The 18,949-nt window shown below is 41.2% G+C and overlaps 2 protein-coding genes across 2 annotated transcripts; one reads left to right on the top strand and one right to left on the bottom strand.

The window, feature by feature from the left end:
- Positions 1 to 424: 424 nt before the first annotated feature.
- Positions 425 to 4,526, bottom strand: dcps (decapping enzyme, scavenger). Its single transcript, XM_086306119.1, has 7 exons — positions 4,390 to 4,526; positions 3,433 to 3,690; positions 3,015 to 3,165; positions 2,793 to 2,938; positions 2,594 to 2,707; positions 1,277 to 1,387; positions 425 to 1,165 (listed from the first exon to the last, which is right to left on the bottom strand). The coding sequence occupies exons 2-7, from the start codon at positions 3,634 to 3,636 to the stop codon at positions 899 to 901; spliced, it is 993 nt and encodes a 330-aa protein (XP_086162245.1). The 5' UTR covers positions 3,637 to 3,690; positions 4,390 to 4,526; the 3' UTR covers positions 425 to 898.
- ids (iduronate 2-sulfatase) lies at positions 4,311 to 15,762 on the top strand. The gene is made up of 13 exons (XM_086306107.1): positions 4,311 to 4,881; positions 5,277 to 5,413; positions 5,495 to 5,672; positions 5,782 to 5,870; positions 6,467 to 6,667; positions 8,624 to 8,794; positions 8,894 to 9,020; positions 9,575 to 9,733; positions 10,002 to 10,108; positions 11,310 to 11,426; positions 11,892 to 12,002; positions 12,205 to 12,330; positions 12,406 to 15,762. Exons 1-13 carry the CDS (start codon positions 4,806 to 4,808, stop codon positions 12,484 to 12,486), a joined length of 1,680 nt encoding a protein of 559 aa, XP_086162233.1. The 5' UTR covers positions 4,311 to 4,805; the 3' UTR covers positions 12,487 to 15,762.
- Positions 15,763 to 18,949: the final 3,187 nt, after the last annotated feature.

Here is an 18,949-nt window from a genome sequence, read left to right as displayed (position 1 = left end):
TGGATTCTCTGCTGTTATACATGTATTCCAGTGATATGATAAAGAAGCATGTCCAAACACGCTGCCAACAGTGAAGCTATAGAATGCCCCCTGTTGGACAAAATGTGCAACATCAACCATCACAACATGCTTGCATGGGTTTCTTCAAAGGCTTCTTTGCATTTTAATTTTTGACATATCAGTCATTATAAATGCAGATACAGATGCAGCAGCTAAAAGCTAATTTTGGTTGTTGGTATTAGTTGGGCTCTTGGACTGTACCAGTTTAGCTTTCCATGATTCACAGTTTAAAATTGTCCGTATAGATCTTATCCCAGAGCTTGGTGTAACCCCCTCTGTTCATTATGTCAGAAAATAAGGCAAGAATAATAGGCCTGGTTATAATAAACCAATTATGTCTTTGAGGGATTATTGAAACCAACACTGCAAACTTAATACATTTTATTAAAGAGTTAGAAACCAAACGTACTTTAATTTAGTTGACAACATTCAGTCAAAAAGCACATCAAACACACTGATTAAAAAATGCTTCATCTACTGTTGTGTTTTTAATCACAACAAGACTAATAACAATTTCTGACACGACTACAAAAAAAACATCAGAAATATACAAATTACTTTTGAAAAAACAGAAAAGTCATAAAAACAGACTACAAACCGGATCAGAGTGTCAATAACGTTGTTCTACAACATAATGAACAGAGCTGTGAACTGGCATTAAAGGATGATCCAGTTACAGAGACAATATTTGATATGGATTAAAAGTTATGGGCTGGAGTAGCGTGAACATTAGCATGTCAAGCCAACTGATAGCATTCAAAACAAAAAAAACCAGCTGTAAAGCTCACGGTTTGGATGGAGAGAGAGAGGCGGTGGATGGTGCTCTGAGTTTGGTTCATTACAGCCTCCCTCTCTCCTTGAACTTACTGAGCAGTCCATCATCTGCCCTCAGGGGGAAGTAGAGTGTCCGTGTTTTGTAATACTGGGGGTTTGACTGGAGGTTCTGGATGACATCAGCGATGAGATGGGCTCGCTCCACACCGCAGCCCGGCGCGTCATAGCCCAGCTTGGTGAAGTGGACGTGCAGGTGGTAATAGGAGGGCTGGTAGTGCAGGTAGACTCTCAGCTTACTGGCTGGAAGGTTGTAGCGCTGGAGGATGGCTTCCTAATTTACACAGATATCATCGCAGAGAATGAATGAAGCCACATTGAGTAAAGATGATTGATATGCATATAGCTCTCTTTAACTGAGACCTGAGGATCACTTTAATCCCACCTTTCCTTTCTGGAAGATGTTCTGCAGCAGCGGGACATGCTCTGATGTCAGATCTCGAAGGCTCTTGATGTCTCTCTGATGTGCTATTGCAATGAGGTACAAATCATCCACCTGAAAGAAGACAGATGTGCTGAGGCTGTTAAGTGGTCTAAAAATCCAAGAACTCGCCATCCAGTAAGCTTTTGAGTAAAAAGCTCCAGGGGCTGAAAAATGAAGCTTATAGTTCTTTGAATGGCTGCTTGAAGCTGGCTCACTAAAGAGTTAATCCACAGTGACCCCATGTTAGAGAATACAATTTCAGAGCAAGGGAGTGAATTTCTATATAGCTAACCAGTTTAAATTGCATTAAGGATTGTATTAAGTTATGCAGTATTGGTGCTGTGGCAACTTTAATTGACAGGCAGATGCTTTTTCTAGTATATTCACTGAACTGTAACGTACGAGTACATTCTAGGGAAGTTTTTCACTAGCCAAAACTTGCCTTGCTAACCAAGCTAGCCAGTGCCATTGTTAGCAGAGTCCCATGGTTTAGTTACTATGACCTGAAAAAAGCGACTCCGCCCAAAAATGTCATTAGGAAGGTTTTTCTGACGTCACAGAAGTGGGAACTCAGGGCCATTTTTCCATAGATTTCTATGAAGTTGCCCTCTGCAGGCCAGTATATGTGCAGGTTTAATCACACCTGCACATATACTGTGTAAATTTACACTCTTAACATAAAGCCTTAAGCCAAAAGACTTACTATATCAGTTACACTGTATGTCCTCTTCATGAACCGTAACCAGCGTAGGGCAAGTTCATCATAAAACACAAATAAGTTACTTTCTCCAAAGTTTCATTTTCAAAAGACACATCAGGTTTGAGATATTACCATTTATCACAATCATTAAGGAAAACTGTAGATCGATCAGTCTAATTGTGTTAATCATACAAATAATGGCAGACTGTGATTTATTTACTTATTTTTCAATAAAAGGAATATTGCATGAAGGTGTTCCATAAGCACATTGGTGCACTCCATTTTGGGCTTTTGTGCTCAAGAACATTCTTTCCAATAATACCACTTTGCATCTAAATGTATATTATAATGTTAAAATGCTCCAGCCTGGAGTTGTCATGCAATGCTAAATGAAATATTACAGAGGTACAGAAGAATAGTGTTTGTGCCACTGTAAATGTAAATATATGATTGTCTGCATAGAAATGAGGTCTGCAAAACATGCCAGAGCTTTAGTGTAAAATCATGTTCTAGTTTATTCTGGTTGATCAAGAGGTTTTAAAGTCAGTGAAGCAGTGTCAACATTAGTGGCCTCTGACCTGTTTTTGGTCCCACTTGAAATCCGGAAGGAGGACAAAGCCGACGTCAGGATCTGGATCTTCATAAACGATCCTTTCAGCCTCTGCCTTCTTCTCCAAGATGTTGTAAACCCACTGCAAGGTAAAAATCAGGGAAAAGTGAGCAATGTGCACTCCAAAGAGCAGACTGGAGCAGAAGAGGTACTCCAAAGAGACTGACCTGCACACTAAAACTCTGCTTCACAATGTGGGGTAGAGTAATATTCTTATAGTCTTCCTCCGTTTCCTCGACCAGGAAACTCTCCTTACGCTGGTATTTCTTTATATGCTTCTCAGTGGCTGGACACACCACTGTGGTCTTAATCTCTGTATAACAGAAACACGCAGGTTATCTGACTGACATCACATAACATTCAGACAGTTTACTAGTGGGGTAGCATACCATTGAGATGAGGGGGAGCCTGGAGCCGATATGTGCTGTAGATGTCGTTTTTCATCTCCAGTTTGAGTGTGGAACCACTAAAGAGCTCAGCCAGTGAGTCTTCTCTGATCGGGGTCTTTTCAAGGATAACCACAGCATCCTGATCTGCAACCTTAAGATCATAGTAAGATACCATAAGATCAAAGTTCCTATCAGGCCTGGTTTGCAAAAAACAAAAACAAAACAAATGACTATTATTTTGAAAGGTCAAACCGGAAGCTAGTGTCGTACAGTTCCTTACAAATCATTCAAAAGCCACTTTCAAAAACGGCTTCCTTTAAAACGCCGCTTGCAACTCTGTAACAATAGTTACAAGTAACAAATAGCTGCATATGGTCTGTACACTGAGCAACGGTAGCTAACTTTGCAACAACGCTACCTTTCCGTGGATAAAGATGTTTTTCTCTCGGGCGGAGTCACTCAACACGCTTGAGGTTTTGAACCCAGACAGAACATTTTCCTGGACCGACTCATTTCCATCTTCTCGCCCATTCTCATTGTCAGTTTTCCCCCTCTTGACGTCTGGAGCTGGTTCACCAGTTTTATCGCTGTCGAGTAGACGTTTGGCGCTCGTGTCCGCCATGTTCAGTGTCGCTGCTTCGAAGATTGTGTATTGTACACGATGTTTTCACCCCGACTCAAAAATAAATATTATTAAATAACAAATATGCTATTAAATGCATGTAAGATAACATTAAGAATGTATATTAACATTGTTTTCATTTCATTATCTGTAAAATTTAATAAATTGATATTTGTATTTGTACTTATTGACTTTAGTATTCATTCTCCTGTTTATATAGTTTCCAGTTGGTTTATTTATTTATTTATTTATGTAGTTTTATTATTTTGGATTTATGATTATTATTACTTTATTATTACTTTTTATAGTAACTCTCATGTTTGTTTGTTTTTTGAGTTGTTTATTCAATAATTAAATAACTGTAACGGCAAAACAATGACTTTGGGCGTTTTTTTTCTCTCACACTTAGCAAACAGTAGCTTTCAGGGAATGTTCCCTATAGATTTTGCAAAATAAATAAATCAATATATTTGAAATTATTTTTTCCCGCAACACTCCAAACACTTCAGCTTTCGTTCTGTTTGTAGGCAGATCTTTCTTCTTTGGCTCTGGTACCATCAACAGCAGTTTCTTTCTTATTGTTGGTAATTCGGTTAATTTGCGGAAGTCAACAATGTGCGGAGTGAGACCTCTCACTCGCCTCCTATTCTTCAGTTACGTTAATGTAAATTTAACGGATAGAGATCATCGCCCCTATTTATTCTGTGAAAATGAAAGCTGAGAATTTCTTTTAACTCTTTTAGGGCTACTTACTCCTCAGTTGTTTTCACGGCTCTGTAATTAAACTGCATTTTCTTTATTCTGAGCCTGTTGTACAAATGAAGCTACACGCAGGCTGACTGGCAGATACTCGGGACGTAACTGATTTGTTACAACGCAAAAGTTTCATTAGACTGCGGCTATCATCTCATTTTAATTAGACTGGGTGCTGGTATTCAGCGGGACATTTAATATGACTGACACGTGACTGAACTCGTCAAATGAGCCGCGGGCGCCGAGGCCGTAGCTGAAATAGCCAATGAAGAGTGACAGCTGGTTAATCAGGAAGTAATTAAATCACTCAAACGGGCACGCTGTTTTGTTTTGACGGGAGTGCGCAGGACGGAAGTTTGAACAGCAGGAGGCTAACGTCAGGATATCACGCTATAGCCGTTTTTGGCTCCTCTAAAATGGACATATTTGTCCTGAGGTGTTTTTTCCTGCTGGTCCTTCACACGTCGACGTATCCTGCTGCCGCGGGGAGAGGTAGGTGGGGTTTGGACTTCAGGTGTAATCTGATTGCTGCTAGCAAAACTTCATAGACTTTCTAATGACTGTAACTTGGTTAACTTATATTGGCTGTAATGAGTGCAGAATATTTATTGACTCAGTGGCTGGTGCTACTGTTGGCTGTTAGTTTAATTTAATTTACCAACTGAATGGCGCTTTGTTTGGTATGTTTTACGCGTCCAGCTTATTTTCAGGTTCAATTTTTAAGTTTCTGTTCTTGGATGTTTAAATGCGCTTACTTTAAGTTTACTAGAATAATGGTACACCCTCACATTAGTGTGACTCTTCCTGGAAACTGTGCCATAGCGCTCCGTGGCTGATTTGAGGGCTTGGAGAGAAAGTGAGTAATCTGTGATTGTGTTTGCTTTCAGAGAGGAAAAATGTCCTTTTCATCATGGCAGATGATTTGCGGACATCTCTGGGGTGCTATGGGGATCCGGTGGCTAAATCGCCCAACATTGACCAGCTGGCATCCAGAGGCCAAGTCTTTCTCAATGCCTTTGCGCAGGTCAGTTGCATTGTTCGTGTTAGCTGTGGTGAATTGAACTGCATTGCTTAACCTCAATGGATCTCTCTTTTCCTCTCTCAGCAAGCTGTGTGCGGTCCCAGTCGGGTATCCATGTTAACCAGTCGGAGACCGGACACAACCAGGCTCTATGACTTCAACTCCTACTGGAGAGTCCATTCTGGAAACTACACGACTCTGCCACAGTACTTTAAATCTCAAGGGTACTTAACTATGTCTGTGGGCAAGGTGTTTCACCCAGGTAGGTTTAACCAGGTGCATTTTGAATAGAAATCCACAAAGAACTGCACATGCACCACTTTCCAGTAGAATAGCTGTGAAAATAATGGTTGTTTTTTTTCACTCTGTAGGCATTGCCTCCAACAATACTGACGACTATCCTTACAGCTGGTCCATCCCAGCCTATCACCCACCTTCATTCACATATGAGAAAAAAAAGGTACGACTTTCACCGTGTTGATTATAAAAGGAGCCTTTCAAATGGAGAGCCTGTTTCTCAATGTTAATGATCCTTTAGCACACCGTGATTCATCAGTTTCCGAGAGGTACCCCCTCAGGGAATAATTCACCTGTATCAGAATACACGCTACCAACCAGTTACCTCCTGGGCTACACATGCAGTGTCATGTCCCATTGTCCGGGCAGCTGGAGAAGTTTTAGCATTCCCAAGTGTGTTATTTACTTATTTTCAGTTGTCAACTTAAACCTGGAAATATCTAAAGTCTGTGTTGAGCACAGACCTTATTTCATCCATCTAACCAAAATTCCAGGGATCTAAATTGGTTTAGAAAAAAAGGAACTGGGAGTATAAAGTGCTAACTCATTTCCTTGTGACTCTTTTCTGTGGCAGAACTTTGATTCTATTTATGACTGAAAACTGTTTTCAACAAAACCTCTAAACGCATCATCTACACTGGGTATCAAAGTACAGCAGAGCCCAAAGACATTGGTACATAAGCAAGTCGATTCTGGAGTCTTTGTGGCCACAACACAACTTCAGATGTCACATAATTTTCATACAAACGTTGTTTCCAGATGTGTAAAGGGAAGGATGGGAAACTCCACGTCAACTTGCTCTGTGCTGTGAATGTGAGCGAGCAGCCTGGGGGAACCCTCCCTGACCTGGAGAGCACAGAGGAGGCGGTGAGGTTACTGAAGAGTCGAGTCAACGATGACGATCCTTTCTTCTTGGCTGTGGGTTTTCATAAGCCGCATATACCTTTTAGGATTCCACAGGTTTGTCACTTATTATCCATTCCTACTGTTCCTCTGGACTGCTTGAACTCTACTGTACATGTTGGTTAGCTACAGCAGTACAGTTACAAAGTATTGATATGACTTCCTGGTGACTCTCTTCTTCAGTCCAGTCACTTAATATTTGCAGGTTTCACATAACTCAGTTTCTGACTTGAACTAAGACTTTATAAGTCAGATGAATCCTCTTATATTAAGCACTGAGGAGTAGAGCTGCACCATTATGGCCAACATGATTATCCCCATTACTTTGATCTATATTGAGATCCTGAATATTTATTATGATTATTCTTATTATGATTATTCTGACAAATAGCACTTTTACAATGTTGCTGTGCTGCATTCCTGCTAATGTGCAAATGCTAAATTCAGTCAATCCCTGAAGGAAAATATAAATAAAAAAATTGCACAAAGTGAAATAAACAGGTCACTGCTTTCATTTTTGCACTGTGGTGCCGTCCTGGTGTTTAAACATGTTTCTAAATAAAGTTGCAAACGCACTCAGGCCGGGTGAAACAAATCTTTTGTTCTGGGAGTTGACAGCTTCCCTGAAGCCTTCAGATTCACCGTGTTTAGTGGACGTGATTGTGGCGGTGATTTCCGTTGGTCTTTGTGAGGTCGATGGAGTGACGAGCTGTGCGGCTTGTGTTTATGAACACAGCCATAAGCAACCACTGCACTGGTGGCAGTTTGATTGGTGTTTGTTGCTGTGTGTTACAGACGCAACTCTGCAGCTTTCTTTATGTGTGATTTGTTGTCTGTTAGTAACGCTTGCCCTAAATCTGAAGTATTTCCAAATGGTGGATAATGAGCCGCTGTGTGCAAGAATAGTCCCCGTCAGTGAACTCACTGAATGATGCGGTTTGATTGAAAGGCTCATTGTCCTTATAAAAACATGCACAATCATGTCAACTTTAATGTCAAGGATCAGATTTGAGTCTTTGCCTGCAGTCCACGGGTGAAACTGCAGTTCACTGAGCCTGAAGGAGATGCATCGGCTCAGGAGAAGCATGAAGCATGCCTGGTGTTTTTGACATTCACATGGTTGTGCACCATGAATTCGCCCTCGAGGGTCAGGCAATTCTGATCTAAGTTGTCAAAGGGAAAAGGTTTGTGCAGACGACCTGAACTGTAGCAACCTGCTGTTCAAACAAAGGCTCTCGCTGCTGTCCTTGACACAGTGAAGGAGCACGTCACAAATATGTTAGATATGGTCTGTAGCAGCAGGAGAGCTGGGAGTGCTGTATAGCTTCACGAGACGATAACCCTGAAGAAGATAAAGGGGACATCAGAAGCATTTTGAATAAGTGTGGAGCTTATTGATTGCACTTTATATCACTATTGTAGCTCTAACTTTGAATGAGTTGACAAAGATCAACATGATGTAGTGAACCTCGACTCAGAGCAGTGTTTTTAACAAGATAATACTAATTTTATTTCAGTTGCTTAATATTTTATTACTCTACTAGACTTGCTAAGTCTTGGAGTTTTGTAAGACCTGACTACAGAAAGCATTTAGTTGAATATTTCACTCATACTGACTGATTTATGAGTTTGCACAGTCCTGGAGTGAGCACTCAAAGTCTGATTGGCAGCACTGAAAAGAAACGTAACGACTGCTGATGGAATCTGGGTTATTCACACCACAAACAGTAACTCACTGATGGTATACTCTATGCAATTCAGTTAGTCCTCAGCCCCTCAGGGAACAGCCTGTCCTTAGCACAAAGGTGGCTCAGTGTGTGAAGAGTGGAAGATGTTGTTCTGCTGCTTAACAGTAATGTTCATTTGGACAAAAGAAGCCTATAAGAATATTGAAAACAATAAAGTACAACTGTAACGCAATAAAAACCAATGAGATCGATGTCTTGTGGTGGGTCAAAGGCCAGGGAGTGTCAGAAAACCCGAATCAGAAATAATTCTGAGATTTTTCCACAGGAATACCTGACCCTGTATCCTCTAGACCAAATGACTCTGGCCCCCGACCCAGATGTCCCTGAACGCCTTCCCACCGTGGCCTACAACCCCTGGACGGATATAAGGAAGAGAGAGGATGTGCAAAAACTCAACATTAGCTTCCCCTACGGCTCTATACCAAAAGACTTCCAGGTATGAACCAGCTGCTCTCAGCACCTCCAGTTTGGTTACCGTGGTTGTTCCTCCTGAAGCGAACAGCAACACTGTAGTGTTTTATATCCTGTGTTCCAGCTGCGTATCCGTCAGCACTACTATGCTGCAGTGTCATATATGGATGCTCAAGTTGGTCGGCTGCTCAGTGCACTGGAAGAGCTGGGGCTGGCAGACAACACTATGGTGGTGTTCACCTCTGATCATGGTGAGGAGACGCGTAGCTGGATGAGATGTAGGCAGCTAATGTTAATCAGTTTGGTTTGTTTCTTTCTTTTTAAGCATTTAGAAAAATAAGTTGCTAAAATATCTTATCAGGTGTTCTGTGCAAATTAAACAAATGGTTTATTGAGCTTGTCATGTTTATCTTGCACCACCAGATGGCACTGTTGTAACAGCAAATTGTGCCATGATTTGTTCCCATAGGTTTTTTGTTTTTTTTCTACTCTCTCTACCCTCAGCTCTTTCTCTGCACCACTTACCTTTTTTGTTTTTTTCAGCTTTGTGACTGGAAAACTCTGTTCTCTTTTAATGTCTCATTCAGTTGAGAGCACTAGACTGAATCCTCTGTGTGACTGTTTGATGAATCACTGCGTAAAGCCCAGTCAAATGCCGTCATTTTCATGACTGGGACAAACATCAGTCAAATGTGTTGCCTTAAATGAAAAGTATTATTTGTATGACTGAGACTGATCAATTTCTTTGTCTCTGGTTTGCCCGAGTCTTAATGAACTGTGTGTTCCTGGGTTTCTGTTGCTGCAGGTTGGTCACTGGGTGAGCATGGTGAATGGGCTAAATACTCGAATTTTGATGTCGCAACACGCGTACCTCTGATCTTCTCTGTTCCTGGTGGCAATGAAGCTGGTACATCAACCTTCCCGTTTATAGACGTCTTAAGGGAATCTGTGCACAGCATCAAAAGTAAGACACCCCCCCCCCCCCCCAAACAAAAGCATTTAATAATATGCTTGTTTAACATTAATACAGTCTTTGATTTCTATATAGAGCTTAAAAATGATTTACACAGGGATACACTTTGATATTTTGCCTCCAGAGAGCTTTTACTTCAAATGCAAGTGATGCAATAATCATGAAATTTAAGTGGAGGATGTTTAGTAAATGGTAGTGGAGATCTTGACTGGCTTCGTTTTTAAGGCGTCTGTAATTGGGTGACTTTTATCTGTCTTAGGTGGCAAAGTCAGAAGTAGGGTGGTGGAGCTGGTGGATGTCTTTCCTACTGTGTCCTACCTGGCCGGCCTCGAAGTTCCCGTGCAGTGCCCTGACATTTCTTTCCAGGTATCAGGATATGAACCTCCAATCTATGTTTCTAATCACAAGAACAAATTATAATCGGTCTGCAGCTTTGACCTGGTTACCTGCAAAACAGATGATATTCCCATCAGCCTCAAAGACCAGTGTGCTCGGGACAGCACCTTTGTGCTGTCAATGAGACTTTAGTTGGATATGAGCGCCTGACGTGTTCATGTCGAGCTAGATTTTTCTTCAAAGTGGAGAATACCACAGCTGGTAGAAGTTCCTGATGTCTAGAAGTCTTTAAAAAAAAAACCTCTGCGGTTTATTAAAACGGAAAATAAATTGATGCTGTGAATGTCTGCTTAATGCTAATATGTAGAGCAGGGCGATATGGCCAAAAATATTTATCACGATATATATTTGAAAATTTGCGATAACGATATAACCGACGATATAATTGCGTGGCTGTAATCAGACAAACCTCTGCATCACTGCTGCAATAGAAAAACTCTGAACTCTGTTTTCTCCGGGTTGCAGCAGCTCCCTCTGCATAATCTGTAAATCTGTGCTTCTGCATTCATATCACTGAAATGGCCTCAGATTCTTCTCACCATTGTTGTTGCGCACTGCAAAAGTGACGGCGTTCCCACTCCCAGGCTGTACAGTTCGTCGGCACATATGCGAAACAGCTGAAATGGTTCACACGAGTCCATTAGCAGCCTCTCACTACGAACACGCCGGACTACTACAATCGGCTTTCATTGATCTTCAGACTGTGTTCATACTACACTCTCTGCCTAACGAGACCAGAAGAGAACTCCATCCATCTATCTTCTTAACTGCTTATCCACGCAGGGTTGCAGAAGCCTGGAGGCTTTCGGAGCTGACAGGGTGTGCCCTATCATTCGGATAGGTCGCCGTTCCATCTGGACTCTTAACACAGAGAGACAGATAATCAGGCAGCCAATTAAGAACCATGAGTGGGTCTAACATGCTCGTCTAAAGAGAAAGCACAGCACCTTCTCGGGACCTTCTAGTGGTGAAGCAGCTCTTTGCCTCCCACCGTACCTGAACTAATATCTGCAGCTTAAAGCATCATGTCATTGCGATCGGAGTTCAAATGATGTTGCGTTAATATGAGAAAGTAAACCAAACGAAGCCCAAAGATGGCAGGCATGAATGTGATCCAACTACACCCGACATCTACTCCCTTCACCTGTTTAGCCCGTTTTCTTGCCTTCAGGTGGAGTTGTGTACTGAAGGAGAAAACCGTGCCTACGCTGCGCCACAAGGGCGAAGCGAGAGGACTCCAGAAGATGTAGCTTTCAGCCAATATCCTCGCCCTGCTGATGCACCACAGGTAGGTAGTTTGTTTCAAAAAAGGGGGGGAAAAAGCTCTCATTAGCCGGCTAAGGTTAACTCATTAGTTTTGTATCAGTGTGGAAGTAATTGCAGAGCAGAAGGCAGGCATGTTATTAATACAGACGTGTCTTGATGCTGCTTTAATAAGTTGATTATGAATTTGTAGTTAAATGTCTGAATTTGCAGAGGTCAGCCACTGACGTGTGTTTGTGTGTTTGTGTGTGTGTGTGTGTGTGTGTGTGTGTGTGTGCGCGCGTGCGTGCTGGAGCCGCCATCAAGCACAGTCGTTGTATTAAAGTATCCAGGCCAGTGCTGCTCCTGCTGTAGGTTAATCTCTGTATGCAGGAGTTTGGCAGTCTGTCTGCAGCTGGCTCGCAGTTTGAGCTGGCAGCTGCAGATCTGACAGCGCTGCATGAGATTTCTCCAGCTCAAAGATGCTTTAAACTCCAAATTCTTCCCTTAGGAGAACTCTGACCTCCCTGACCTCAAAGACATAAAGATCATGGGTTACTCTCTGCGCACCTGGGACTACAGGTACACTCTGTGGCTGGGCTTCAATCCCAAAACATTTCAGGTAGGTAACCACAAACTCATCCCGCATAACGGTCGTCTTCCTTTCATCAGCATCGGTCTCTGTATTCTCCCCCGAGTGAGCGCGTTAGGCTCAGCCTGGGGAGTTGAACGTGATGGATCCATCCATCTTGTCTCACAATATGTTGGAGACGGAGAGAAGCAGATTAAATTTGTCTGTATCATCCATCCCGCTCTCCATCCAGGTGAATGTGTCTGACGTCCATGCTGGGGAGTTGTACATGTCAGCAGATGACCCCGGTCAGGACAAGAACATCTTCAATAACTCTGATTACAGTGAGATAATGAGGAAGACTGCCAGCCTTCCTCAGGTAAGTTGGGTTTTATAGACGTTTCTCCTCTTAGACATTCATTTACTCACTTCCTGACCCGTGGTTGTCGTCCAGACTGTCGGTTTGCAGATGAGAATGAAGCTGGAGTTCCACTACCTCACAGCGGGGATGAAAACGAGCAGAGGGAAGCCATGAGGACAGGAACTAAGCACAACAGATGGGGACGAGTAAAAAGGGACGATGGAGTGAAAGGGGAAAAAGGCTTGAACATGTAATTTGTGTGCACTTGGTTCTTCAGACTGATGTTTGTGCTTGAGAAATCATTGGTAGGCAGGTCTCATGCTTTGACTTGGAAAACATTTCAGAGCAGAATAGTTTGACGCTAACAAAAAGAAACGCGCCTGTTTGCAGAAACTTGTAATTCATACATGATATGAATGCAGATACTTTATTTTAACCAAGCGCACCATATTTGTGTTACCAGTTAACGCCAGAGCTGGCTTGGTTAGTAAGGCACATCCTTACATGATTCACTGATACGTGTGGTTGGAGGAAAACTGGGCTTAGAACAAAATGTACTCTGTGGAGAAATGAACATTTGACTCAAAGCTGCAGTTTGAAGCCTTAATGAAATGTCACCGTGTGAGTCACGTTAGGATTGAACCACCATACTGTGGGCAGAAGCAGGGACACCGGTTACCAAACCTTTTTTTTTTCTCTTTTTTTTTTTCTCTTTTTTGGTATCAGCGTGTGAACATGTTTTGTTTTATTTTTATTTAAAGTTGGGCATTTTAACACGAGAATCTGTGGCAACAGACACAACCTTTTGGAGCCGGCCACAAGTGCATTTTTGGTATTTGCTTGTTTGCTTCATTTCCCCCCCATACAGTTGTGTAGAGGAATTGTAACCTTTGGAGCTCGAGCTGACTTATAGTCGCCATACTAAGAGTGTCCCGGTTATTCAATCCAACTCTATTTTCCCTGAAAAAACTAAAGCAAACCATCATTCCTTGAACACGTCCCATTAAACCCACAGGTGTCTGTGCAGGTGGACCACTGACGGGTTTCTGTGGAAATCTCCACCTCAGACTAGATAAACGTGGCATCTGGAAGTCTTTTCATTTAAAGGAATATTGAGGAAACTTGCAGAACTCCTTTTAATCAATGTTGACACCCATGTTTGACTTCAGTGTACTGGTAAACTGCTTTAAGGAGAAGTCTCTCAGAATAGCAGCCGATAGGGACTTTTGTACTGTAGTGTTAAACAATATGACATTTCTATTTGCACTTGATGTTACTTGCAGCTATTTGCCCCCCCCCCTCGTAAACAGTCAGTTCAGATCAATTCAGAGACCTGGAATGAAGGGAGTAAAAGCCACCCATAATTAAATGCAAATGAAACAGACTGTAGCTACATTTACTGTGGTTCCAGTGCGTGAACACTCGGTGCCGTGATAATTTAGAAGAAAGCAATTTCAGCTTGAACTTCAGGTCCAACAATGAATGGAAGGGATTTGCTCTGTCGACTTGTATTGTTGGCTGCACCGGCGTCATGTTAATGAGATCTAAATGAATCTTTTATCATCAGCTGGCTTCTGACAGGAGTGAGGATGTGGAAGAAATCTTAAGGTGGTTGCAGTGATTCGTCTGTCCTGGTTTCCTGTGTGCAGTAACGCGCCAAATCTCAGGAACCGTAATAATCTGTCAGTCCAGACTCTCATTAGCATTAGAGCATCCTGAACAGTTCTTTCTGACGGGGGGGGCACAGGATTAACCAGATTTCAGGTTTTGCAAGAACACACTGTGTGTATATTTGTCTGTTTTGATTATTAAAAATAAGAATAAAAAAAATTTGTTTTGCATGAGAATTAAGTTTGTGATCACAGCTCCTGTGTGCGTTTGTCCTGCAGAAACACTTTGCTGCCTGTCCACGCGGCCCGCTGCTCTGTAATGCGTTTTGTGTTCACTCACAGCTGAAGTGTAAAGCTGCAGGGTAGTGAAGCAGCTCCTCGGGGACCTCGCCAGTCTATTCTGTGTGCTCGCTTTCTTTACAGAATGAACGCTGCTCTCTGGCACTGGGGTTTTGTTGTGGCTTTTTTTTTTTTTTTTTTTTTTTTTTTTTTTGCTTGAGCCAAACATCTAACTTGTGTGTGATGCCACCGAGTCGATCTGTCTGCGTGACACAAACTGTTAAAAGCCTTGTAATTGTGTTTTGAGATATCGTGTGAATTCAGTCCCAGACTCTTTTCTTTTTTTTTCCCTGCAGTTTTCAATTTTCAAGCAATCATGCAGAACAATTTGTGGAACTCTATTTGAAGTGAAGTCTGTACGCCACACATGAAAATCAAAAAACTCTGCAAAGAAGGCCAGGAAGGCACTTCACATGTATCCCCTGCCAATTTCACACATGCTCTGATCATTTCCACTCCTTTTCATTTCATTTACTTCTCTTCATACCTGGTGAGTGTATTTTTTTTTTTTTTTTTTTTTTTTTTTTTTTTTTCCCCCCATTATATGCGCCTCCATCTGATCACCTGTTGAATGATAGTTAATTGTTGCACTCTGAGCACTTTTGTTTCCCATATCAATGAGTCTGATTTTTGGTGCCTCGCTCAGCAGCAGCTCACTATCCACTCTCCACTATGACGAGGTTCACGCTCATACTCGTAAGAATTAGGTGTGAGTGAGAGCAGCTGCAACTGCTCTCCTCCACTCTTTGTATTCATCACAGCTCATATTTCTGCCTCAGCGGTTTTATCAGATCAGTATTTATCATCACAAGCGGTGATCTCTGACCACCATCAAATTGATCTAATGGCAGTTACACTGTTTACCTGGTGCTTTGTTTTGGTATTTTTCCTCTACCTCTCCCGCTGCCCTCATTCCCTCTCACTCCATCTTACCTGCTCCTTCTCTCCAATCCACTCAGTCTTTGTCTCGCTCTCATCGTCTATCATTATGTTTCATACGCTGGTAATCGCATCACCGCTACGGGCTCGTATTTTGGCAGGTCACACTGCCTTTCTGTTAACGGTGGCGACATGCACAATTACATTAGCGAGAGGGAGAGGTGTGCACGCGTGCAGAAAGCGCTTAGCTCAGCTGCATTAAGACAAGAGTTCGTCTCAAGGGTGTGTGAATGAATCCAGGAACGGTAAACAAACTGTACTGTACTCAATCTCCCAATTACATGATGAAGTGGGCCTGAAGAGTACTTTGTCAGAGGAGCTGTTTTTCAGAACTGCCTGCTAATTAGCTGCTCTGCTGCTGCATGCAATACTGCAATTAAAACTAACTGCAGAGTCACTTACATGTTGGTCCTTTAGTGGTCAGTACCACTGCTAATGACACTGTTCACCCGTCACCTGTACAGTAATGTGAAGCCATTAAATATGTGGAAAAGAAACAGGAGCAAAATGTTTTGCCTCTGTTCATATCGAAGATTAATTTTAAATAAATCACAACACCCTTTGTGGCACTTTAATATTTTTGATGTTGGATTGTTTGGTGTTTTAACACGTATAAGGTGCTGTATGTGTTAGTGTGTATATCTTCCAACAAATTTATGCATTCTCTTGTGCTTAATTTGTCCATTTAAAAACACACAGGAGCAGGTTTCCGATAGCTGCCACGCTGCGCCGCCATCTTGAATACAATGGCTGAGAAAGACGTCGCCTAATTGCATTTTATGTAATCTAGAGAACGACCACATCTGTAGCGTGGCTCATAAGTTACTTTTACATCAAAGATCACAAATAGATGAATACTCTGCTATAACCAGAGATGGGCAGTAACGGGCTACTGTAATCGGATTGCTTTTTTTTTTTTTTTTTTTTTTTTTCAAGTAATGAGTAATGTAAGGGATTACTATTGTAAAAGAATTGGATTACTGTTACGCTGCGTACTTAAAGTGTGGATGTAATCACATTACTTTGAGTTTGAATCTGTAAAAAGTGACAAAAACATTAGCGTCAGCTGTTCACTCTGCGTGGGAAGAAAACTTCTTTCTACAGCGAAAAGTTAAACTTCTAATCTGAGCGAGCACGCTGCCACGGGAACGTGACATTCACAGAGAAACCCCCGGATCCCCCCCCCCCCCCACTGACATGACCGGTGTGGGCAAACCTCCACCCGTCCCACTCCTGCTAAACAGGTGACAATAGATTTAAGAGCTGCTGAGTCTTTGATTTTATTTATTTCTGCTGTTTTTTACTTTCATCTATTTGAAAGAGTTTAAACACAAAACATTATTTTATTTTATATGCTGGAATATGCAGAAAGTAGATTTAAGTGTTAAACAATTTCATCAAGTCAAAGACTTGCATATTATTTAATTTTTGCTTGATACAATGTGCATAAAGTTAAAAGATTAAAACTAAAAACTGTTTTAAAAGATACTTTTCCATTTGTTTCAATTTTATATGATGGGTTATGCATAAAAATTAGAATTGGGCTGAAAGGTGTTGCTTTATTATGTATTCAGGTTGTGCATCATGTTTTTGAAAATTAACTCCTCAATTTTGAAAATAAGTCATCAGTAAAGTAATGGGATTACTTTTTGGAGAAGTAATTAGTTACTAATTACTTTTTTCAAATAACTTGACTAACACTGGCTATAATTTTATCATAATTATTATGTCTAATTATAATTTATTATACTCATATTGTATATAGCATTTGTATTCTATTTTATTCAATTGTGTATATAGTATTTTATTTTTATTTTATTCTATTCTGTTGTGTACAGTATCTTATGGATATATTATTCCAGTGTTTTGTTTTTTTTTTGTTTTTTTTCTCCTAATTTTTCTATGCAACTTTGCACTGTCCACTGTTGTAACAAAACAAATTTCCCACGTGTGGGACTAATAAAGGTTATCTTGTCTTATAACACACAAGTGTGTGCAAATAGCAGCTAGCTATATGCTAATGTTATGCTAGGCTAAAGTGTCCTAAAACCTTTCACGTCCCGCCTGATAAACGGCTTCATTACATATTCACTTTGTATGAGAGTTTGTTCACTAAGTGTAAAACAGTGTTAGATGCACTTCAAAGACTAATGTTGGCTTAGAGAAGCTAATAAAAACTAACAGAGACAGAAACGGCAGCGCCTACTGACAAGATATCTGCGACAACTCACCTCAGTATCACAAGTTTTACAGCCTGGTCCAGAGTAAGAGAGGCGGACACACAGTATATTGATAACTGAGGTAAATAGCAGACTGACGGCCTGCACTCACTACAGGTGAATGGTGGCCGGAGTTATTTGTCCCACAGCGGCCACTGTAGCTGGGATTATACACTTGAATTGGGAGCGGTAAGAAAACAGAATGCAGGTAACAGCAAAAAAAACTGCAGTTTTTGGGCATCTACCATTAGGCAAACTTTTCAGCCCTGTTGAGCAAGCTAAAATTTGCATCAGGATAACTAAACAGAGCTGCACTACCTTTTAAATATGGCAGGGTTTATATAGACCAGCGGTCCCCAATCGCGGACCAGTACCGGGCCGCAAGATTTGAGGATTTGGTGTGAAATTTATGGTTTACAGGGTTTTGTTGTTTTTTTTGTCGGGTTTTTATAGTTAGTTTTTATCATTTTTATCGTTAACTCTGTTTCCCTGGGTATTTTCCCTGTGTGGTTTTTTTGGTATCGGTACTTGTTTTATTTTGTTGTATTTATCCGCAACACCTTAAAGGCTACTACTTCTCTGTTTGTATTTCAGGGTTTAAAACATTTCTAACATGCAATGTGAGACTTTAACCGGTTTTCCGAAGATCTCTTCAGACCAGAGTAAGTAAACAGTTGCAATGTAACGAACACTTTCACCAAGGAAACTGGGGTCTGCAGGACAAGCACTTTAAATGTGGTTTCTTGTTCAGTTGTTCTTGAGATAAGTAACCTGAATGAATATTGCCTGAAATCTTATATTGTTGATTTTAGACTCACAAAATATTATAGCTGTGTAAAGTAATAAAGCGAAATTCTTTCTTGACATTCCACTTATTTGGGGCTTTTGGTCAATTAAAATGCACACTGTCGTCATTAAAATAAACAAAGCATTATCCTGGACCACAGCCTTTCCTGACCCTGAACACAGACATCTGCATGGAGCATTGCGGAAGCAGCTGATTAGAAGTTGGACAAGATGCAATATGTTGCCTGTCAGTGTGAAACTAGTTTAATCAGGAGTCATTCAATTACAGCTGACGAGCTCTTACCTCGTTAGCGCCTCTGGAGCTGCGAACCACAGAGCTAAATAGAAAAACTCTGTTTTAACAAAATCACTTGGCAAAGAATGAGGGGGAGGGGCGGCCTATTAAAACTGCCACTCTGCAGATTGAGACGGAGGGAATGGATTAGTGAGTGGGTTTCTGTAATGAAACTGAATGGCTGTAATCAGCTCTTTGGTGGTGACTGGTTGGTGGCTTTAACAAAAAGGGAAAAATATATTTTGAGTAAGATGTTAGAGCAATGTCAGACTGTTGTTTGGAACATGAAATCAATAAATATGAGAGAACAAAAGAATTCAATATGTTATATCAGTGATTCAGGAATGCAGCAGGAGTTTGTTCATTTATGGTATTGAAAAAGGTGAAACTTATGTTTTGATAGCACAAAAGCTACTTTCTTCTCTCTTGATTGGGGTTGGGGTTAGGGT

Source organism: Aulonocara sp. 'chitande type north' Nkhata Bay, linkage group LG2 (genome assembly GCF_057382095.1).
Source record: "Aulonocara sp. 'chitande type north' Nkhata Bay isolate Kocher_YH1m ecotype deep benthic linkage group LG2, A_spYH_male_GT1.1, whole genome shotgun sequence".
Classification (NCBI taxonomy): domain Eukaryota; kingdom Metazoa; phylum Chordata; class Actinopteri; order Cichliformes; family Cichlidae; genus Aulonocara; species Aulonocara sp. 'chitande type north' Nkhata Bay.
Note: the sequence above shows the minus strand (reverse complement) of the source record. Positions and strands in the feature narration are given on the sequence as shown.